This window comes from Microtus oregoni, unplaced genomic scaffold, assembly GCF_018167655.1.
Source record: "Microtus oregoni isolate MIOR12 unplaced genomic scaffold, Mior012 000014F_ref0000157, whole genome shotgun sequence".
Lineage (NCBI taxonomy): Eukaryota > Metazoa > Chordata > Mammalia > Rodentia > Cricetidae > Microtus > Microtus oregoni.
This window is the reverse complement of record NW_024543073.1, coordinates 37,606,990-37,631,238: the sequence shown is the minus strand read 5'-3', so window position 1 is coordinate 37,631,238 and position 24,249 is coordinate 37,606,990. Positions and strand designations below refer to the sequence as shown.

The following is a 24,249-nucleotide window of genomic DNA, read 5'->3' as shown; positions in this document are numbered from 1 at the left end:
CTCTGAGCATGGCGAACAATGAGGGCTGATGAGAACCCAAGGACAATGGCACGGGGTTTTGAACCTACGTAATGTGCTGGCTTTGTGGGAGCCTAGGCAGTTTGGATGTTCACCTTCCTAGAAATGGACGGAGGGGGGAGGACCTAGGACTTACCACAGGGCAGGGAAATCTGACTGCTCTTTGGGCTGGAGAGGGAGGGGGAGAGGAGTGGGGGGAGGGGGAGAAGGGTGGGAGGAGGGGGAGAAGGGTGGGAGGAGGGGGAGGGAAATGGGAGGCTGGGAGGAGGAGGAAATTTGGGTTTTTTTTTTCTTTTCTCAATTAAAAAAAAAAGAATTTCTGCATCTGTAGTCATCAAAAAAATTGGTGTGGGTGCCTGGCAAACCCAAGGGCCATTCCTGCCAGGGAAACAAATAGGCTGATGGTGGGTACATACCTCTCCTTCTGCTCTTCCAGGTATGTCCCCCAGTCTCATCTCGAGCTCTTTAGCTAAAAACCTGATGTGGTCTCTCTCTTTCTTCTCTGACCCCATGCCCCACAGATCACAAAGATCTTCTCCTTAACCTCCTTTCTCCCAAACTCATCCCATTACCCCAGTCTCCTTCACCAGCGGACATTCACCAGGTAAGCAGGCCTGTGTAAGCCAGCTGAGGATCTTCACCATGCCCTCCTCCCCTCCAAATCCAATCCTCCAGACTTATTCCTTGCTCTGCAACAGTGCACTAGGTGCACCTTCCTTGTCCACATCCCCCATTTCCTATGGATCCCACAGATCATCCCCTCCTAACCTCCTTTCTCTAACTCCAGCAGGTACCAAACCTGCCAGAAAACCAAGTAGACTGCCTGCAGATCTTCTCTTCTCCCTCTGTCCTCCAGATCCAATACCTTAGTATCATTCCCAGCACTGGAGCAGAACACATGTGGCAGACTTCCCTGCACCTCTATTTTATCTTCTGTGGATCCACAAATCTTCCCCTTCTAATATCCCTCCCCCCACTCATTTCTTTGTCCCAAACCCTAATTCTAGACCTCCTACTATCTCAAGGACTTCTCCTCCCAGGGAACATGTAAGGTGATGGTGGATGCACCTCTCCTTCTTCTCCTCTGGGTCTAATCTCCCCAGGTCTCATCCTTAACTCTGCAGCAGAAAACCTGCTGTGTCTCCCTTTCTGCTTTGACCCAATCTCCAATGTATCACAAAGACCTTTCCCTCCAACCTTTCTTCTCCCTACTCATCCCACTCTCCTAGCCTCAAACACCTCTGAACATCAGCTGAGCAGGCCAGGAAAACAGTCAACAGGCATCAAAGGGAGGAAACAGAAACCAAGGAACAAAACACCCATACAACAAAGACAAATCCAGAAATCAGCAGCTCGACCTTAAATCATCTCAAACCCAGATGCCTAAATGCCAGCATAAAAACACAATCAAAAACAGCCATGGCAACTTGTCTCCACTAGAGTCCAGCTATCCTGAAAAATCAAACATAGCTGAAGCACAATAAAAAGACCTTAAAGCCAACTATATGAATATGGTAGAGGTCCTTAAAGAGGATATCAATATATCCCTTTAAAAAATACAAGAAAAATTAAATGAGAAAATCCTTAAGGAACTAACGCCAAGAAAACACGAACAAAAAACATTGGGAAGAAATGAATAAAACTGTTCAAGACCTGAACATGTAAATAGAATTGATAAAGAAAACAAACTGAGGGATTTCTGAAAGTAAAAATTTAGGAATTTGAATAGGAAACATAGAAGCAAGCTTCACCAACAGACTACAAGAGGTGAAGGAAAGAGTATCAGGCATTGAAGGTATGACAGAAGAAATGAATATATTGGTCAAAAAAAATATTAAAGAACGCATCAAAAAGATCATCCACCATTATCAATTAGGCTTCATCCCAGAGATGCAGGCATGCTTCAATATATGATACTCAATAAATGCAATCCATCATATATAAACAAAGCGAAAGAAAAAACCCATATAATAATTTCATTAGATGCAGAAAAGGCCTTTGATAAACTCCAACAGCCTTACATGATAAAAGTAGTGAAGACATTGAGGATACAGGGGACCTACCTGAGCACAATAAAAAGCAGTTTACAGCAAGCCAATTGCCAACATCAAATTAATTAGAGAGAAACTAAAAGCAATTCTACTGAAATCAGGAACAAGACAAGATTGTCCACTTTCTCCTTATCTACTCATACAGTACTTAAAGTTCTAGCTAGAGCAATAAGACAACAAAAAGAGATCAAGGGGATACAATTGGAAAGGTCAAACTTACTCTATTTGCAGATGATATGATAGTATATATAAGTGATCCCCAAAATTCCACTGGGAAATGCCTACAGCTGATAAACACTTTTAGCAAATTAGCTGTGGTATGGGAAGTCCTTCTGTATATGTGCTGCTTTTATTGGTTAATGAAAAAAGCTGCTTTAGCCTGTGACAGGATAGAATAGAGGTATTTACTTACTCCTGGCCGTACACAGCACATGCCATACTCCATTGTAAGACTTTGCACCCTCTTGTTTACGGCTGCTTTATTCTCTAGAGCATAGTATTAGAATCAGTCGAGTTGTCTTCAACAGATAAATGTATTTTCAAAATTTTGTATTTATATAAAATAGAATGCTACTGAGCTCTAAACAAATGAAGTTAAAAATTTTTCAGGAAGATTAAAAGACTTAGAATGTTTATTATTTAGCAAGGTCATATGATCTCAGAAAGAAACTACATATTCTCTCTCATATGCAGAATTTAAGCAGTAATAAACACATGTTTGTAAACAAATGTGCTTGGCTAGAGCATAATATAAAGGAAGAAGAATAAGAATGTAAACATAAGGGGATGAACGAGGACAAAATGCAGGCACATTATGAAAGAGTGAATGAAGCTCATTGTTTTCCTAGTTCTAACTCTGTCATGGAATTTTTGGATTTGGTAGTAGATAAATGCATAAGATATATTCAATACTGAAAGTGAGTGAGAAATTTAATGTGAAGTTACAGCATCTGTCTATTTTAACTGTATAAAAGTCCACTGAAATGGATAGACTTTGGGTCTGGTTAATTTGGGTGTGTGATATTTTTATTTATTTCCAAGCTTTTTTCAATAATAAAATTTATAAAATAAAAAAAATACAAATTGACAAAAAGCTTGTTAAGCTATTTAGAGATCTACCATGCTTTGATTTTCATCTTCTTTTCTCTGTCTGGGGGAAGTAATAAGTTGTTATAGTTTACAGGGACAGTAAGTCCCAGGTAATTAATAGTCTTACAACTGAGAATGAGATTCTCGGCTCACTTTTGCTTGTAATGAGTATTAGTCGTTGTTCCTTTATCACATACACAGTAGGAATGTCTTTCTGAACAAGAACACACTATGCCCAAGAAGCATCTTCTGAAAGGGTGCGTTGCTAACTGAAATAAAATCCAAAACACAATTACTATCATGACCTCTTCTTACAAGGCCAGCTTTCAACTGAAGAATAACTTTCCTGTTAACACTAGAAATCAGACTGCATCTGCTGTTAATATATTAAAACAGAAAAACATTTTTAAAAGCATTTTCCTTTGAAGATAGAGTAAAATAAGTTTGTGTAAATCTCTAACATCAGGGGCGTGATTTGCCCTAACTCATTACAGAACTAATAGTTAAAAATTGCAGTATCATTAATTTATGTGTGTGACATTTACAATTTAGTTACCAAACCATCTTCAGTACCTGGTGTGGCAGTAGTTCAGCCATAGTAGACAGACAGACAGTAAGACAGACAGATAGACATATATAGATAGATAGACAGACAGGCATATAGGTAGGCAGATGATAGATAGGTTGATAGGTAGATAGCGCTTTTTAAATTTTTCTTATAAGGCAAATATCATCTTACACCTGTCAGAATGGCTAAAGTCAAAAACACCAAGGATAACCTTTGCTGGAGAGGCTGTGGAGGAACGGGTACCCTCATCCATTGCTGGTGGGAATGCAATCTTGTGCAACCACTGTGGAAGTCAGTGTTTCGGTTTCTCAGGAAATTCGGGATCAACTTACCCCTGGACCCAGCAATACCACTCTTGGGAATATACCCAAGAGATGCTTTATCAAATGACAAAAGCATTTGTTCAACTATGTTCATAGCAGTATTATTTGTAATAGCCAGAACCTGGAAACAACCTAGATGCCCTTCAATGGAAGAATGGATGAAGAAAGTATGGAATATATACACGCTAGAGTACTACGCTGCGGTAAAAAACAATGACTTCTCGAATTTTGCATGCAAATGGATGGAAATAGAAAACACTATCCTGAGTGAGGTGTCCCAGACCCAAAAAGATGAATATGGGATGTACTCACTCATAATTGGTTTCTAGCCATAAATAAGGACCACGGAGTCTACAAGAGGTGAACCTAAAGAAGCTAAGTAAGAAGGTGAACCCAAGGAAAAACATATAGTTGTCCTCTTGGCTAAGGGAAGTAGACCAAATTTCCGGGGAGAAAATGGGATCTTGGGGATGGGGTGGGATGGGGGTAAAGGGAGATGGGGAGAGAAAAGGTAGAAGGGAAGGAGGGGGGACCTGGGAAACAGGAGAATTGGGATAAAGGAAAGGTGGATAGGGGAGCACGGAACCACAATTCTTAGTTAAGGGAGCCAGTTTAGGGTGGGCAAGAGACTTGACCCTAGAGGGGCTCCCTAGTGCCCAAGATGAGGTTCCCAGTTAGTTCCTTGGGCAGCTGAGGATTGGGAACCTGAAATGACCCTATCCTAGAGCAATACTGACGAATATCTTGCATATCATCATAGAATCTTCATCTGGTGATGGATAGAGATAGAGACAGAGACCCACACAGGAGCACTGGACTGAGCTCCCAAGGTCCCAAGGAGGAGCAGAAGGAGGGAGAACATGAGCAAAGAATTCGGGACCACGAGGCGTGCATCCACCCACTGAGACAGTGGAGCTGATCTACGGGGAGCTCACCAAGGCCAGCTGGACTGTGACCGAAAAAGCATGGGATAAAACCGGACTCTCTGAACATGGCGAACAATGAGGGCTGATGAGACACCAAGGACAATGGCAGGGGGTTTTGATCCTACTTAATGTGCTGGCTTTGTGGGAGCCTAGCCAGTTTGGATGTTCACCTTCCTAGATATGGACGGAGGGGGGAGGACCTAGGACTTGCCACAGGGCAGGGAACCCGGACTGCTCTGTGGACTGGAGGGGGGGGGGGGGAGAGGAGTGGGGGGAGGGGGAGAAGGGTGGGAGGAGGGGAAGGGAAATGGGAGGCTGGGAGGAGGTGGAAACTTGTTCTTTGTTTATGTTTTTTTTCTTCTTTTCGCAATAAAAAAAAAATTAAAAAAAAAATATAGTAAGAGCCCTCAGTAGGACAACGTAGGTGACTCATTTTGTTCTTGTTTAATTTTTATGTAGATGAAACAAAGGCTAACTCTCATCCTCAGGGCAATTCTAGGAAGGCTTAATTGGAACCTGAAGTTACAGCAGAGGCCAGTCAGAGCTGTGCGGAGACCAATGGTGCAAATGCCTTGGTTACAGTTGGCATATTTAAACCAGACAGCTCTGTTCTGAGCCACTGTTACCAGGGCATCTGATGCCCCCAATGCAATGTCTTGCCCTAAACAATTCACCAAATTAACAGTTTTTAGAAGATCTAAAGATTTTCTAAAAAAAAAAAAAATCAGACTGTGAATTTGACAAAGTGAATGTAAAATTATAAAAATAAAAAGCAAGAAAAGAGAAGAAAAAAAAGCAATGGATTGTAATGAACCTATAAACAAAGAAGGTATTTTTACTTTTTGTAATTATATTTTTGTGTGTGTGTGGTAGACTATGTGCTATTTCTTTGGAAATTGAGTCAGTTTTGAGCTTCATGTCAGAAGTGAGAAATTAATTCTAACAAATATGTTTTTCCTCCTAAGTAACTCCCATAAGGATAGTTTTTGTAAACCCATTTATGTTAAGGGACAGGGATGCATTGTCTGTCTAGTGTGTGGAAGGCCCTGGCTTGGATCTCCAGTGCTGAACCAAATAAACAAAAAACTAAATGAATGTCTTAGAGGCATCATGTACTAAAAGTAACCACCTGAGCTTTGAAGTTAGACACTGCTTGTGTGATCTGGGCAGATCACTTCATAGTAATTCAAAATGACCTGTCTTTTGAGTAGTGTTGAGAGTTGCCATGCAGGGTGGGGTGCACTGTGAGTCTTCAGATCTTAGGGACTGGTAGTTTTCTGTAAACAAGTGCTATGTTTTTTATTTCTATCTAAGTCATTTGACACTGTTTGCTTCCTTAGGATATTATTTAGCTGACCAGCAGGGATTAAATGTGTGCTGTTCTTAAGCAAGTCTGCCCTTCACACTTTTTCTCTCTCCTCTTTGTAGTTTCTTTCCTCAGTCCCAACAGTCTTCCTTCTGCTTTTGCATTATCCGGATTCCATTATCTTCTCTCTCTCCACCCGAACATCTTTTCCACATTTTGCATTGTTCCCTTCTTACTTTCTGACCTGAACAACATTCATGAGCATGCGCACACATACGCACACATGTACACATGCAAGTGCACACACATACTCTTAGATTCTGCATATGACAGAAAATATGCAATATTTGTCTTCTTGAGTGTGGTTTATCTCACTTAACACAACCATCTTCCATTCCACTTCCCCATAAATTTCATGATTTCACTTTTTCTTTATGACTGAAAGAATTTTCACTGTGCATATAGTATAGTTTTCTTATCCTTCATGTATTGATGGGCATCTAGTCTCATTACATTTTTTAGCTGTTGTGAAGAAAGCAGTGATAACCACGGATGTGCAAATATTTCTGTGATACCTTGACTGAATTCCCTCAGGTGGTATGGCAGGTTTGCATGGTAGCTCTATCCTTAGCGTTTTTGGGGCCTCCATGCTGACATCGCAGTAACTGTGAAAGTTTACTGTTTAAATTGTATACCTAAAAGGGTTTGCACTTTCACTTTCCCTTTAAATATTTTTATTTTCCTTAATCTGAAAGTAAGGTTATTAGATCAACCACATAGCTGCTTACTGATTAGTCTCAATGGATGGGAGCTTCTGAATCTGAAAATGTTATAAATATGAAGAAATTGATATTTTCCCTTTACTTGAGAAATCTGTCTCCAGGTGTTGGCAATAACTTATCTATCATAATTTTTAGGGTACATACATTTTCCATTTTAACATGATGGCATACTATCATGTAAAGTGTGTTCACATTATGGCATACTATAGTTTGTTGGCTTCGTGATTCTGAAGTACAAAATACTATGGTGTTGCATATGGTCAGTGAGGATACAGAAGAGATGTGGAGAATAGAGAAAGCATGGTATTTTCCAGGTGCTTTTGAGAGAGAAAAGAACAAGGTACAAAGAATGGTAAGATCATAGTACCCAGTAACCAAGTAACAATTTTTCTTTATGTTGTATTCTTGGGACACAATGGTCATTTAAACAGGACGACAGTCATCGAAACATTTGTTTAATCCTCTTTATTACTTTCTTTTTCAAGTAAGGGAAATTCAGTTTCTGAAAGGGCAATATAAAGCAGCAGTTTCACAGCCACAGACCAAGTGTAAACAAGCCAAGATTGTCCTAAGGCATCAGATACTCTTTGGTAATCAATTTGTGTTCAGTAGAACTTTACATTGATATATTATAATACAAAATTGGTTAAAAAATTAAAATTGTGCTATAGGAAGTGTTAGAGTGAGTTTTACAGAACAGCCAGTGTGCAAAGCAAACATCCAATCCACAACCCTGGGCTGCTGAGATGCCGCAGTGGGAAAGGAGCTCGCACAAAGTCGGCTGACCTGAGCTGACCCCAAGTCCCACATGATGGAAGGAGAGAATCAGTATTACAGCCATGCACACCTCTATAAATAAATAAATAAATAAATAAATAAATGCAATGGTATAAACTTTAAATAATTTAAATTATGTTAAAATTCACATTTATTCTCTTATGAACATTGTATAAATTACCTTAGTATGGAGTGTCTACTGAGTTGATTTGCTACTTTGTTTTTTGTCTAGACTCAAATTCCTGGAAAAGGCTTTATTTATTGCCAGTTCTTTCATTATGCAAAACCCTTTGAAATTCACTGAACAGAATTAAAAACCATCCATTTACTTACTTGAATTCCAAGAGGTTCATTTCATGCCGATAATCTCCCTGGACGATCTTTAAGTTTGAGGTGTGCTCAGAAGAGGATGCCTCTATCTTTCCTAAGAGCTGCATTACCTAAGGGAAGTACAGGATATTTATGTGTGAGAACAAAGACATTGACACACATACACACTGTTTTTTTCTAAAGAAGCCAGAGCGCATCGCATTAGAAAATGAGCCTCCTGTCAGAAGAACAAGTGGGCCATCCTACACAATACCAAATAGGAGTAGAAAAGAAAGTCTTGTTGCTACATAATAATCAAAACACTAAACAGACAGAACAAAGAAAGAATATTAAAAGCTTCAAAGGAAAAAGACTAAGTATATATAAAGGCAGATCTATTAGAATTACATCTGGCTTTTCAATGTAGACTCTAAAATCCAGAAGGGCTTGGGTCCTTACGCTGTAGACTCGAGAGACCACATATGGCCACCTAGACTACGATACCCAACAAAACTTTCAATCACTATAAATGGAGAAAATAAGATATTCCATAATAAAGTCAAATTTAAACAATATCTATTTATAAGTCCAGTCCTACAGAATATGCTATAAGGAAAAATCCAGACCAAGGAGAATAACTACAGACACAAAAACACAAGCAATAGGTAATTTCACATCAACAAAACTAAAAGAAGGAACACACACACAAACACAACCACCACCACCATCACTGACAACAACAGCAAAATAACAGGAATCATCAATCATTGTTCATCGATATCACACAATATCAATGGCCTCATTTCCCCTCACTACAAAGATTAACAAAATGGATTTGAAAACAGGACCCATCCATTTGCTGCATTCAAGAAACACACCTCAATATCAAAAATAAACATTATTAACTTAGGTTAAAGGATTGGAAAGGATATATTCCAGGCAAATGGACCTGAGAAGGAAGTTGGTATACAAAACAAAATAGACTTCAAACCAAAATTAATCATAATATATGGGGAATGACAATACATATTTATCAAATAAAACATCCATTTTAACTCTCAACATCTATGCCCAAATACAAAGCCATGTTTGTAAAGGAAACACACTGGCAGTGGCGGACTTTAATTCCCCTACTCTCACCAATGAACAGGTTTTCCAGACAAAAACTAACCAGAGAAATGTAGGATCTAACACATGTTGTGAACCAAATGAACCTAACAGATATTTACAGAATATTTCATTCAAATACAAAAGAACATACATTCTTCTTAGCACAGAACTTACCTCCCAAATCGACCACATTCAAAGAAAGTCTCAATAAACACAAGAAAGCTGAAATAACACCCTGCAGCCTTCAGACTACATGGATTAAAGCTGGATATCATCAAGAACAGAAAACTTGCAAATTCATAGAAACTGGACAACTCACTACTGAATGATAAATGGGTCAAGACAGAAATAAAGAAATTAAAGATTTTTCAGAATTCAATGAAAATGAATAGAAAACATACCCAAACTTATGGGGTATAATGAAAGCCTTGCTAAGAGAGAAGTTCTTAGCACTAAGTGCCTACATAAGAAAATTGAAGAGCTCAGTCTAGCAACTCAACAGCAGACCTGAAAACTCTAAAATAAAAAGAAATAACACACCCAAGAGTACTGAATGGAATACAATTATCAAATTGAGAACTGAAGTCAATAAAATAGAAACAGAGATAACAGTACAAAGAATCAATGAAACAAAGAGTTGGTTCTTTGGGAAAATCAACAACATAGACAACGCTTATCAAAATTAACTGGAAGACACAAAGATAATATTCAAATTAATAAAATCAGAAATGAAAAGAGGGTTATAGCAACAGACCCCAAGGAAATCTAGGGAATCATAAGGACATACTTTAAAAACCTGCATTTCAACAAATTGGAAATTCAAAAGAAATGAATAATTTTCTCATTAGGCATCACTTACCAAAGGTAAATCCAGATCACATAAACAATTTAAATAGACCTACAATCCCTAGTGAAACAGAAGCAGTCATTAAAAATCTTCCAATCCAAAAAGGCTTAGGGCTAGATGGTTTTTAAGACAAGGTTGCCCATTCTCTCCATATCTTTTCAATATTGTACTTGAAGTTTTAGCTAGAGCAATGAGACAACTGATGTTCAAAGGGATACAAATTGGAAAGAAGTCAAAGTATCGTTATTTCCAGATGACATGATAGTATATATACATACATATACATAAGTATACCCAAAAATTATACCAGGGAATGTCTACAGCTGATAAACACCTTCAGTGAAGTGGCGGGATACAAGATTAACTTGTAAAATCAGTAGCCCATGGGACTCAAAAAGAAATCAGAATAACAACACCCTTCACAATAGCCTCAAATAGTATATCTTGGGGTAACGCCAGCCAAAGAAATTAAAGACTTGTATGACAAAAACTTCAAGTCTTTGAAGAAAGAAAGATCTCCAATGTTAATAAGAATTAACATAGGGCCCATCTGACCAAAAGCAATATCTACAGATTCAATGCAGTCCCCATCAAAATTCCAACACAGTTCTTTATAGACCTTGAAAACACAATTCTCAACTTCATATGGAAACACAAAAAACCCAGGATAGTTAAGACAATCTTAAATAATAAAAGAACTTTCAGAGATATTACCATCCCTTATTTCAAGCTCTACTACAGAGCTATAGTACTAAAAACCACATCATAAAAACAGATATGTTGATCAATGCAACCCAGTTGAAGACCCTGCCATAAATTTACACATCTATGGGTACCTGATTTTTTAAATATATATAAAGAAGCCAGAAATATACACTGGAAAAAGACAGCATCTTCAATAAATGGTGCTGATTAAACTGGATGTCTGTGTGTAGAAGAATGTGACTAGAGCCAAGATGGATCAAAGACCTCAACATAAAACCAGATACACTGCACTGGATAGAGGAGAAAGTGGGGAATAAACTTGAACTCATAGGCACAGGAGAAGATTTTCTGAATAGAATCACTGTTAGCACAAGTGCTAAGATCAAAAATTAATAAATGGGACCTCATGAAACTGAAAATCTTCTGTAAAACAAAGAACACTGTCAAACAGACAAAACAACAACCTACAGAATGGGAAAAGATTTCTTTTTTTTTAACCAACTCTACATCTGATAGAGAGCAAATATTCAAAATATATAAAGAGCTCTAGAAGCTAGATATGAAAAAAAATCAAATAATCCAATTAAAGTGTAGTAGAGATATAAATACAGAATTCTCAGTAGAAGAAGCTCAAATGCTGAGAAACACTTAATGGCATGTTCAACATCCTTAGTTGGTATGGGAGGTGCTGTATCCTGTGAATATGTTTTATTGCCATTGGTTAATAAAGAAACTGCTTTTGGACAATGGCTTAAAAGAGTAAAGCCAAGCTGAAAGAGATATATATAGAGAGAGAAAGGAGGCAGAATTAGGTAGAAGCCATGGAGCCTCCAGCGAAGGAAGATGCCAGCCACTGGAACTTGATGGTAGGCCATGAACCTCATGATAAAATATAAAATAATAGAATTGGGTTAATTTAAGATATAAGAGTAAGCCAGAAATACACTTAAGTTACTGCCCAAACAATATTGCAAATAATATGGTTTCTGAGTAATTATTTCAGGTCTGGGCAGCTGGGAATGAACAAGCAGCCTCCACCAACAAATGTAGCTGGAAACAAATGCGCAACCTCCACCCAACACTTAGTTATTAGGGAAATTCAAAGCAAAATTTATTTGAGATTCCATCTTACACTTGTCAAAATGGCTAAGATTAAAAACACAAATGACAGCTCATGCTGGCAAAGGTGTGGAACAACAGGAAACATCCTCCATTCTTGGTGCAAACTTGTACAGCCACTATGAAAATCAATGTGGTAGTTCTTAGAAAATTGGCAACTGATCTATGTCAAGACCCAGCTATGCGACTCTTGTGACACTCCATCCTACCACAAGTACACTTGCTCAACCATGTTCACCACTACGCTATTAATAATAACCAGAAACTGGAAACTACCTAGGTGTCATTTAAAAATATGGTACATTTACACAATGGAGTACTACTCAGATGTTAAAAATGACATCAAGAAATTTGCAGGCATTCTGGGTGAGGTAACCCAGACTTAGTAAGACAATTATCGTATGTATTCACTTCTATGTGCATTTTATCTGTTAAGGAACTAATAGTCAAACTACAATCAAACCCAGAGAGGTTAGAAAAAGAGGAGAGGTATGGGGGGTATGGATCTCTCTGGGAAGATTCTTGGTTCAACTGGGGGCAGCTGGGAATGGGAGAAGGAGGGATCAGGTAGGGAGGGACGGAGGGTTAGAGTGTAGGGAGAGACAGCTAGAATTAGGGGACATTACCTATTACAATGTAAACTTCCTGGAATCTATAAACGTGACCCTAGAGAGGACTCCTAGTAATAGAAGATGTGGAGTGTGAACTGGCCATCTTTTGTAATCAGACAAGGCTTCCAGTGGTGGACTAAGTTACATTTGGTCGAATTGTTAGCTGAGTAGTCATGAGCTCACCAACTCCAGCCGGACTGGGAAGAAACAAGCATAGTGCCAAACTATTTCCTCTGAATGTGGTTGACAGTTACATGACTGGGGCAGGCTGAGAAGCTGCTGGTGTAGGAATAACTCCCACCCCTTAGGGGGCGTGCTCGCCTCAGGCTAATGTTTACCTATAAATCTGGCCAGCTTGCTCCCAGCGCTTGCTTCTGCTTTCCTGGTCTCCACAGAATGGTGTTTCTGTAAGTCTATTTCCCCATTAAAGCTGTATATATTTTTACAATCTGTCTACAGTCATTTATGCCCTTACATGCTGGCACTGGAATGGCACCAGGATTTATCCCTACTGCTTGTACTGGCTTTTTAGTATCCTGTCTTTTTGGATGTATACTTTGCTCAGCCTAGATATAGTGAGGAGGACCTTGACCTTCCACAAAGCAATGTGCCTTATTCTGAGGATTAGCTGCAGGTGGGGTGTGAGGGTGTGTGGAGGGGGATGGGAGGAGGGGAGGGAATGGGAACTTGGATTTTTTTTTTCAAGACAGGGTTTCTCTGTAGCTTTGGAGCCTGTCCTGGAACTAGCTCTTGTAGACCAGGCTGGCCTTGAACTCACAAAGATCCACCTGCCTCTGCCTCCTGAGTGCTGGGATTAAAGTCATGTGCCACTATCGCCCTGCTGGATTGGTATTTTTTTTAAAAAAAATCTAATAAATTAAAAAAATAAAATGAAGTGTAAGTGAAAAAAAGTCCCCCTGCCACATAATAATTAAAACACTAAACATATAGAATAAAGAAAGAATATTAAGAGCTGTAAAGGAAAAAGGCCAAGTAACAAACATATAAAGGCAGACTATCAGAATTACATTTGACTTCTCAGTGGAAACAATGAAAGTCAGAAGGTCCTGGTCAAGTGTTATGCAGAAATCAAGAGACCACAGATGCCAGCACAGACTACTATACCTATATGCTTCTGGATTAATCCAACATATGTATTTTGAAAATGCCTTGACTTCAAAATTTAAGCCAAAAGATACGTTGCATTGAAGAAGAGGTTTTGCTTTTTGTTTCTACAGGAAATGAAAGGCTGTGGATTCATTCTGGGTTAAGAAAGATCAGGTTTGATGAAGGAAGACCCACTGAAAAATCTCTGATAGGAGTAGATGGCCCACATGATCCAATATTTCAGAGGACCTCAGTTGGAGTTTCTACATCAAGAACAATCTCAAGACTGCTGGCTGAGATGATCAAGGCTCACAGAATATTCTAGTCAGGACTTGACCATAATTCTAAATTTTCTTTAGGTTCTCCTAAGATTGCTGTTGCCTCCAATCAGTATTAAGTATCCTAGAAAACTGTGCCCACATTCCCAAAAAAATGGATTGTGGATGTTTGTCTTTGTTTAGAGTGTTAGTTGCAAGTTGTTAAGGATAATGGCCAGGGAAAAAAGCTAAACAAAAGAGATAAGATTCAGAGTTCTTGTTTTGAAAAAAAAAAAAAAAGTACTGTAGGACAATGGTCTTGTACCCTGTAAAGCTTTGTCACTGTATTAGTTCAATAAAATGCTGATTGGCCAGCAGCCAGGCAGGAAGTATGTGTGGTGACCAGAACAGGAGAATTCTGGAAAGAGGAAAGGCTCAGTCTGCAATCGTCACACAGATGCAGATGATGCAAGATGAGAATGCCCCACCGATAAAAGGTATTAAGCCACATGACTCACAGACAAGAATTATGGATTAATTTAAGATGCAAGAGTTAATAAGAAGGCTAAGATAATAGGCCAACCATTTTATAATTAATGTAGACCTCTGTATGTTTCTTTGGGACTGAATAGCTATGGGACCAGGCAGGAGAGAAACTTCTATCAACACATCAAGAGGAAATCTCAATACTGAACATCTATGCCCCAAATACAAGGGCACCTTCATATGTAAAAGAAAATACTGCTAAAGTTTAAATCACTCTTTAAACCCCACACACTAACAGTGGGAGACCTCAATGACCCTCTCTCACCACTGGACATGTCTGCCAGACAGAAATTTAACAGAGAAATAAGGAAACTATCAGATGTTATGATTCAAATGGACTTAACAGACATATGTAGAACATTCCATTCAAACATAAAAGAATATACCTTCTTCTCAGCACCTCATGGAACCTTCTCAAAAATTGACCACATACTAGGTAACAAAACAAACCTCAACACATACCAAAAAAAGGGAATAACTCCATGTATCTTATCAGATTGCTATGTCTTAAAATTAGAATTTAACAGCAACACTAATTCCAGAAAGCCCACAAACACATGGAAATTAAACAATGCTCAACTGAAGCATCAATGAACCAAGAAAGATATAAAAGAAGAAATTAAAATGTCCTAAAATTTAATGAAAATGACCATACAACATACCCAAATTTATAGAACAAAATGAAAGCACCGTTGAGAGGAGAGTTCATAGCACTAAATGCTTACATAAAGAAACTGAAAAAAAAAACCCACACTAGTGAGTTAACAGAACATTTTAAAACTCTAGAACAACAACAACAAAAAAATCAAACTCACCCAGGAGGATTAGAGATCTAAAATCAACAAAATAGAAACAAAGAAAACAATACAAAGAATCAGTGAGACAAAGAGTTAGTTCTTTGAGAAAAAGCAACAAAATAAACAAACCTTTATCCAAACTAATCAAAATGCAGAGAGAGAATTTCCAAATTGACAAAATCATAAATGAAAATAGGGACATAACAACAGATACGGAGGAAATCCAGAGAACCATCAGGTCACACTTTAAAGACCTGTACTCTACAAAAATGGAAAACTTAAAGGAAATGGACAATTTTCTGGATAAATATCACTTACCAAAATTAAATCAAGACCAGATAAGCAAATTAAACAGACCTATAGCTGCTAAAGAAAAAGAAACGGTCATCAAAAGTTTTCCAAACAAAAAAATCCCAGGACCAGATGATTTCAGCACAGAAATTTAAAGCACACAAGATTTAAAAAAAAAAAATTAATACCAATACCCCTCGAATTGTTCTACACAATAGAAAAAGAAGGAAACTCTTTTTACGAGACTACAATTTCCCTGATACCCAAACCATGCAAAGATATTACTAAGAAAGAGGACTACTGACCAATCTCTCTCATGTACATTGATGGAAAAGCACTCAATAAAATACTGGCAAACCAAATTCAAGAATACATCAGAAAAATCATCCACCATGACCAAGTAGATTTCATCCCAGAGTTACTGGGATGTTTCAACATATGAAAATCTGTCAATGTAACCCAACATATAAACAAACTGAAAAAAAAAACACCTCACATAATCATCTCATTAGACACTGAAAACATTCTCAACAAAATACAACATCCCTTCATGATAAAGGTCTTGGAGAGAGCAGAATTTCTCAGAAAATTAGAAAACAACCTATTTCAAGACCCAGAAATATCACTTTTGGGAATATACCCAAAGGATGCTCAATCATACCACAAGGACATATGCTCAACTATGTTCATAGCAGCATTATTTGTCATAGCCAGAACCTGAAAACAACCCGAATGCCCCTCGACTGACAAATGGATAAGGAAAATGTGTACATTTACACAATGGAGTACTACACAGCAGAAAAAAATAATGACATCTTGAAATTTGTGGGCAAATAGATGAACCTATAAAATATCCTATTGAATGAGGTAACCCAGGCTCGGAAAGACAAATATAATATGTAGTCATTTATAAGTGACTTTTAGACATAAAGCAAAGAAAAGCCAGCCTACAATTCACAATCCCAGAGAACCTAAACAACAAAGAAGACTCTAAGAGAGATACACATGGATCTAATCTACATGTGAAGTAGTGAGTTCCCAAGGCCAGCTGGCCTGGGTCTGAAAAAGACTGGGATAAAACCCGACTTGCTGAACATAGTGGACAATGAGGACTACTGAGAACTCAAGAACAATGGCAATGGGTGTTTGATCCTACTGCACATACTGGCTTTGTGGGAGCCTAGGCAGTTTGGATGCTCACCTTACTAGACCTGGATGGAGGTGGGTGGTCCTTGGACTTCCCACAGGGCAGGGAACCCTGATTGCTCTTTGGGCTGACGAGGGAGGGGGACTTGATTGGGGGAGGGGGAGGGAAATGGGAGGTGGTGGTGGGGAAGAGACAGAAATCTTTAATAAATAAAGAAAGAAAGAAAAAGAAAAAGAAAAAAAAATCTCCTGAGTAAATTTGGAGCATGGAGATCATTGGAGAGGGTAGATGGGGAGTGAGAAGAAAGGGAATGGAGCAGAGAAAAATATATGGTTCAATAAAAACAATTTTAAAAAAGAATAGTTTTCATGGGAACTCCTTTGCAGGCAGGAGTTGAAGGCAGCCAGGAAGTGAGGAAATGCAGTCATGATGGAAACAGCTCATCCTCACAGTGGTAGCCTTTCCTGAGACACAGGGGCACTTATTTGTTGGTTTGACTGGTTGAACTCATAATGTATATGAATGAGCTTCAGATTAAATTCACTGGAAGTAAAGGGTTATCTTTTCTGACCAGACCCTTTGATGACCTCTCTGTCAACTTATTGCTAGTAGAAACAGTAGTTACAAAGTAGTCACCTTATAAAGTAGTCACCTACAAAGCCCACCTCTTTCCATTACCTTCACATCCAAGTTCTTGGAAAGCGTTTCTAGGGCAGAAAAGAGGTCTTGGAATGATTTCTCAACTTGTCGGCACTCGTGCCTGATCAACTGGATGTCTCCGGAAAGCTTCACAATGCTTGAATCACATCTAGTGCCAAGATGGATATCTGTGTGAGATCAGCAAGCTCACGTGATCGTAAACTGTAAGCAGGGTCTGTGCACTCACATGTCACCCACATTTCCCCATGCTGGCAGATGTGGAGCATGCGGAGACTGAGAAGCTAGTGTGATCACACATTGAGGTGCTGGGGGAGCGCTCCAGTGAGTGGAGGACATGTTACATTTTAACTGTAGGGGCTTTTCTTTTTCTTTCTTTCTTTCTTTCTTTTTTTTTTTTAAGACAAGGTCTCACTGTGTACCTCTGGATGGCTTGGAACTTGCTTTGTAGACCAAGCTGGTCCTGATCAGAGAGATACAGCTGTTTTCTCTTCCCAGTGCTGGAATTAAAGACATGCACCAAAATGCCTGACTAAAACTGAGTGTTTTTCTTTGTTCATATTTTTATATATGGGTTAAACTAATATATAAGAGTTACCCAGTAAGAAGGTAGAGCTAATGGGCCAAGCAATGATTTAATTATTACAGTTTCTGTGTATTTATTTTGATTCTGAGCAACTGGGATGAACAAGCAGCCTCCCTCCTACAGATTGGCACCAACATGGTAGACTAAATCCATGTAAAACCTGAGAGAGCTTAAAAAGGAATTCTAGACACAAAAATCAAAGTTTAGCCAATTTCTTTTCAGCTGGTGGCTTGTCATAGCTCCATTAAGAAAAATTTTCCTGATTCAGCCATTAAAAAAAGCCACATGGTTTTAAAATGTGGCTTCCTGGGCATGTTGCCAATGTGAACTCTGGCTCTGGAGAATTTGAATGGCATTTGTGGGCTCAGGTGTTTGTGTGCCCACTTGGGGTCAGGAGAAAAGTAGCTGAGACCATGCCCACAGCTCAGTTCTCCCTGCCTGGGCAGGCAGTGGGATCAGATTTACTAGGTGTGCACAAGCAGGAAAGCATGGCAGATTCCTGCCGCCATGCACAGAGGTATTTCCAGGCCGCACAGTGTGCTGCATGGCAGATTTAGCTATTACCCAAAGATAGCAGTAGTGGTGCTTTCACCATATTAAAAAGTGGAGAGAGGTGGATCCAGCATCCAGAGCAGCTGTAGCCAAGCTGCTTACCATTTTAAAAGTTCTTCAAGACAGTAGAGAATTACAGATAACACAGCAAGGACAGATTCAGACATAAAAGAACTCAAAATGGTTCACAGTGTTGGATAAATGTATGTAAGCTTGGGACAGAGAAGAAAAAGAGTATAAAGAGTTATCAAAAGAAGTAAATGGTTTTAAGAAAGGGTAAAGAGACAGATTACAGATAGTCATAGATTAAAAGGAGTAAAAAAATCAGCCAGTAAAAATGGAAAATTCACAGAGAGTATGGATTATGTATATTATTGTGTTTTCTTTAAATTTTTGACTGTGAAGGAGCTAAGTACAGAGAGACATTTCATTTAGCCATTAAACTAAACCAGCATATATGTTCTAAAAGCATTATGACTTCCAAATTTGAGTCTAAGAATATGTTGCTTTGGAAAAGAGGTTCTTTTGTTTCTACAGAATATGAGAATCTGTAGATTGCTTCCAGACCAATATGACCCCTGAAAGATCGCTGTGAATCTGTGAATACCCCAAAAATATCCTTAAAAAATTATTTCACCCAATAAACAGAAGGAAGAAGTTTGGAGAGAAAAAAACTACACCCATATTCCCAAATATTGTCTACAAATGTTTTACATTTAAAGGGGGATATGCAATAGAAATGAATAATTTGTTTTATATGGATCTTGCTTACAAATTTAAGGTCAATTTTGTTGTATGCATATTTCTGCTCTTGATTAAGGTATTATGATTGTGTAGTTCATTTAAAAATGTAATGTAAATTAAAATATAGGTTAATAGATAATCATCTATAATAGTCAAGCTTGTAGTCATGTTAGTTAGATTTTCTAGATGTTTAGAGATATATTTCAGTTAGATAGGCTATTCTTCAAATTTTTCAGAGACCTTCAGAATATGGTATTTAAAATGTTTAAGAACTTAGTACTTTTCCTGACAGTGAGACACATCTGCAGCACAAAGCTACTTCAAGAGGAAGATGGGCATTGAAGAGGCTCCTTATGGAGTTGGTTAGTTATTTGGGCAAGAAACTGCTCCTGCCTGGACTGCTTAACTGGACATGCAGGACCTGCAGAGAAATGACTGCTGAACTTGACTAAACGTGAGATGATCCTTAGGGGTTCCAGCTTCATGAAAGAGTCTGCGAGACATTCTGCAGGATTCAGAAGAAAGTGACTGACAAACTGTTAATATAGGCAGAACTGTCTTTGAAATTTCCTGCTTCATGGAAAAGTCTGCTGGATATTATGGGCCTGTAGGCTAAAGATGAATGCCCCAATGATACAAAAGAACTCTGTGTGACTATGCAGGAAGTGAGATGTCTCTGTCAATTCTAGAGTTTTAGAAGTTGCTTGGTTGCACTTCCTGCTTACTCAAGTAATATTATTTCCCTTCTTAGATCTTCGATGGGGTTGAAGACTAGAGAGTTGTAGTTACTTTCCTTTCATGACTTGGTCAAGTTATTTATTATATAAGACTTAAACTCATTAGGGTAGGATAATTATTGAATATATTTATTCTTATTGTATATAATTTTGTATTAAGCTTAGAACTTTCTTATTTAAACAAAAAGGGGAGGTGCTGTAGGAAACCCTTAGTTGCCCTTAAGTTACCTACCCACTGGGGCGTGGCATCTTATACTATTTATGCTGATGTAAAACATGTGTCCAACCTCTTTTCTGGCTGTGTGATTTGGTTGCTCTTCTTCGTTCTAGCAGAGGATATTGATTTGTGAGTCTACCCCTAAATAGATAACCATCTATTATTCTCAATTCTGAGCTAGTGTGGGATTTCTTTTAAGAGTCCTTCTTCAGTGGAAATGTTGTTTTCCTTTTAAATTTTCCATTAGCACTGAGATATTAATGGAGACATGAGCAAAATTTCCTTAATCTGTCTTCTCTCAACTTTCATTCTCAAAATATGTGATTATTGCTTTTAATCACCAATCAATATGATTTATCATTTTTTAAAATCCAAGTTCCCCTGTAGTTCTAAAGAGCCGAACATGACTACCCACAGGTGCTGCTACAGGTCGTAAGTCCTGTGCACACTCACCCTGCTCTGAGCCCTGTGCACACTCACCCTTCTCCGTGAGCCCTGTGCACACTCACCCTTCTCCGTGAGCCCTGTGCACACTCACCCTTCTCCGTGAGCCCTGTGCACACTCACCCTTCTCCGTGAGCCCTGTGCACACTCACCCTTCTCCGTGAGCCCTGTGCACACTCACCCTTCTCCGTGAGCCCTGTGCACACTCACCCTTCTCTATGAGCTCTGTGCACACTCACCCTTCTCTGTGAGCCCTGTGCACACTCACCCTTCTCTGTGAGCCCTGTGAACACTCACCCTTCTCTGTGAGCCCTGTGCACACTCACTCTTCTCTGTGAGCCCTGTGCACACTCACCCTTCTCCGTGAGCCCTGTGCACACTCACCCTTCTCTGTGAGCTCTGTGCACACTCACCCTTCTCCGTGAGCCCTGTGCACACTCACCCTTCTCTGTGAGCCCTGTGCACACTCACCCTTCTCCGTGAGCCCTGTGCACACTCACCATTCTCCGTGAGCCCTGTGCACACTCACCCTTCTCCGTGAGCCCTGTGCACACTCACCCTTCTCTGTGAGCCCTGTGCACACTCACCCTTCTCTGTGAGCCCTGTGCACACTCACCCTTCTCTGTGAGCCCTGTGCACACTCACCCTTCTCTGTTTTGCTCTCAAGATTAATTTATCAGGGAAGAGAACATCAGAGGAGGCTATACAACAGAAACAGAAGCATTGAACTTTTAAACTACAAATACACTGTGGTGGAGAAGGGAAAATTTAAGGGATTGGAATGGTAATTAAGTATCAAATATTAAAATTAAATATTAAGGCTGATTTATGAAATAGTAAAGTGTTTGCTAAGAATTATGTTAAAATAATTAACAACTTTGCCTATGCCAAAATACTAATTGGAATTAAAATCAGTGCTTATGGAAAGACAATAATCAAGATGATCTAGCTCATCATTAGTCATGCTTCTGGCAAAAACACAGAAAGCAGGAGAGGGAGAGTAAATTTATGTCTGATGGCTTCTAGCCAGAGTTTTTCTCAGATAACCAAATAGATTTCAGAAATTTTCCATAGAAATTAGACATTCAAGAAAAAATACGACCTTGCCCTGAAGTTACTAAAGATTGAGGATGGAAGTTTCAGAAAATGTTGGCAACAATAGGTTTGGTTGGTAATACCTGTATATGCAGGTCCTTGAGAGGGGGAGGTAAGGGATCAGTGGTTTCAGCCAGCATGGGACACACGCAAGACTCTGTCTAGGGAGAGAGAAGTGTGGGGGCAGAAAGAAAGGAAGCAGGTCGGTAGGAGAGCATGTGTTGAGCCTGTGGGAAATCCCTGGGGTTTGATCCCCTGGACCAAAATAAATAAATAAATAAATAAATAAATAAATAAATAAATAAATTTAAAATTAATTTGGAACAAAGGAAAAAGAATGTCATATATTCCTGATGTTATTCCACTGGGCTCTGTTACTTTTTAACAATTCCGTGTGTGTGTGTGTGTGTGTGTGCATGCGTGCGTGTGTGTGCTTGTGTGCATGTGTGTGTGCGTGTGTGTACGTGTATTCACGTGTGTGCATGCATGTGTGTGCATGCGTGTGCGTGCGTGTGTTCATGTATGTGCATGCGTGTGTGTGCGCATGTGGAGATTTAGAAGTCAGTTCTCCCTTTGCACTCCGGGTTTTAGCACTTGAACTCAGGTCTCTAGGCTTTCACTGCAGACACCTGTACCCATTGAATCATCTCTTAGCCCTTGGTTGCTTTGAATCCATTTGTTCTTTGACTTATATGCAAACCAGAATTTATAAGAACAAAATAACAGACTTTTATCTGGTGTTATCATTTCAACACAAAACTGAACCAAGTCATATTTTATTCAAAGGGAAAAATTTGAATTATGTTTTTCAAAAAAAATATTTAAGTAGGGCCTTAAGTTCACTGGTGATTATCTTATTAATTCCATGTATAACTCATCCAAATCTAAAAGTTCTTTCATATCAGATGTTGTCTAATATAGAAGGAAATGTAAATAGTGTATTCCTTTACTTATATATAGTATACAATATCTGCATCCCTGGGTTGTCAGTTAATTTTTCTTTGATGACTTTCTAACCAGAGTCTTATTTCCAGGACATTACAGAATTTTCAGTGACACTTCCGAACTGCAGAGTCTCTGCTAGTGCCACACACTTATCTGTGCTGGAGGACAGCAAATGTCCGGGGCTCCGCACCTATCCCTACCCTTCCACTGCCCTTTGGAGTGCCTGTGCGTCCTGGTTAAGATCCCACAGACTTCCCAGCTGTGATAATGTTTGAGACCTTCTGCTTCTTTGTCCCAACTGCCTCTGCTGAATAACGGGGAACAGGTATTCAATCAAACCTCAGACATAAAAATTGGTTATTTTCCTAAAAATTTTCACATGTATTTCTCTGTCCTTATTAATGTTGATTCATGTAGTCATCCCACAGAGTTTGTTTTCCTGTGTCTGTCCTCTGCGCGGGATATTCAAGGCTAGTGACTGAGTTCAGGCCCTACCACCTCTACCCTGCATTGCTGAACAGATCCTGCACCCTCTTGCTGTATGCTCCACCAATTCAGGTATTATTAGAACGCCACAACATATACCATCCCCGTTCCAAAAATCCTCGATTTTTGTTTACAACCTTCCACATGGAGTCCCTTGTTTATCAACTTTGGTTGTTTCGTTAGCATTATCTCCCATCTTTTCTTAGATGCATACTCCAGAGTCTCATAACCAGAATACTCTCCTCCTGGGCAGGCAGGAATATGCCTCAGCAGGCCTCCCTTTCTTCTTTTCCACACATTTTCCTTCCTGTGTGAAATGTCTTTCCCATCTTTCTTAGTTCATTATTGCAGGTCTTCCAAAACTCATCCTTAGTATTGGATCCTTGGAGCAGCCTCTTCTGCCCAGTGTGGTTTCAACATGGCTGTGGCATACCAGGCATTCAGGATGGTGTTATCCTCATTGGGGGCAAGCTGTTGACAGAGGTGGTTCTGCCAGGTGCACAGGAAAGAGCTACTGAGGGGCTGTGCTGCTGGTCTTAGCTTGGCGTATGGTAACTGATGAAGGAGTTGGATGTGTTGTGGATTTTGTCTTTGGTTGTGTTGAGACTGGTACTCTGGAAGCCATGATGCTCCCTGTGTAGACAAGGCTGTCCTTGAGCTCACAGCTCCACCTGCTTCTCCCTCCAGAGTTCTCAGTACGAATAGGCTGTCCTTGAGCTCACAGCTCCTCCTGCTTCTCCCTCCAGAGTTCTCAGTATGAATGGATTTTTATTTAATTGACAGACTAGATACCCTAGGATTCTCTGATTTAACTCTGTATCCTCCCAAATCTAAGTGTTTTCAGTGCGATAGCATCAGCTGAGGCAACTGACAGGTGTTAGATCACTGGAGTGCTTCCCATGGTGAACCAAATGAAGGCCCTCAAGGGCATCTTCAGGTTTCTGCCACACAAGAACACTGTTTATTCTCCCTGGAAGATGCAGCCCTCACAAGGCAATGGCACTTGCTGTCCCATCCCAGCCTCTGCAATTGTGAGACCTTGAGTTTTTGTTCTTATAAATACCTAGTTTCAGGTATCCCGTGAGAGCTGCATAAGCAGA

General features: G+C 39.3%; 1 protein-coding gene across 1 annotated transcript in view; it reads right to left on the bottom strand.

Annotated features, from left to right (window-relative positions):
• Fam81b (family with sequence similarity 81 member B) overlaps positions 1-24,249 on the bottom strand; it is a 77,317-nt gene that overhangs the window by 12,705 nt on the left and 40,363 nt on the right. Inside the window, exons 6-7 of the mRNA XM_041663183.1 lie at positions 17,365-17,494; positions 8,174-8,280 (exon numbers count right to left, since the gene is read on the bottom strand). Coding sequence (XP_041519117.1) covers positions 8,174-8,280; positions 17,365-17,494 — 237 coding nt within the window. The remainder of the gene's footprint in view (positions 1-8,173; positions 8,281-17,364; positions 17,495-24,249) is intronic.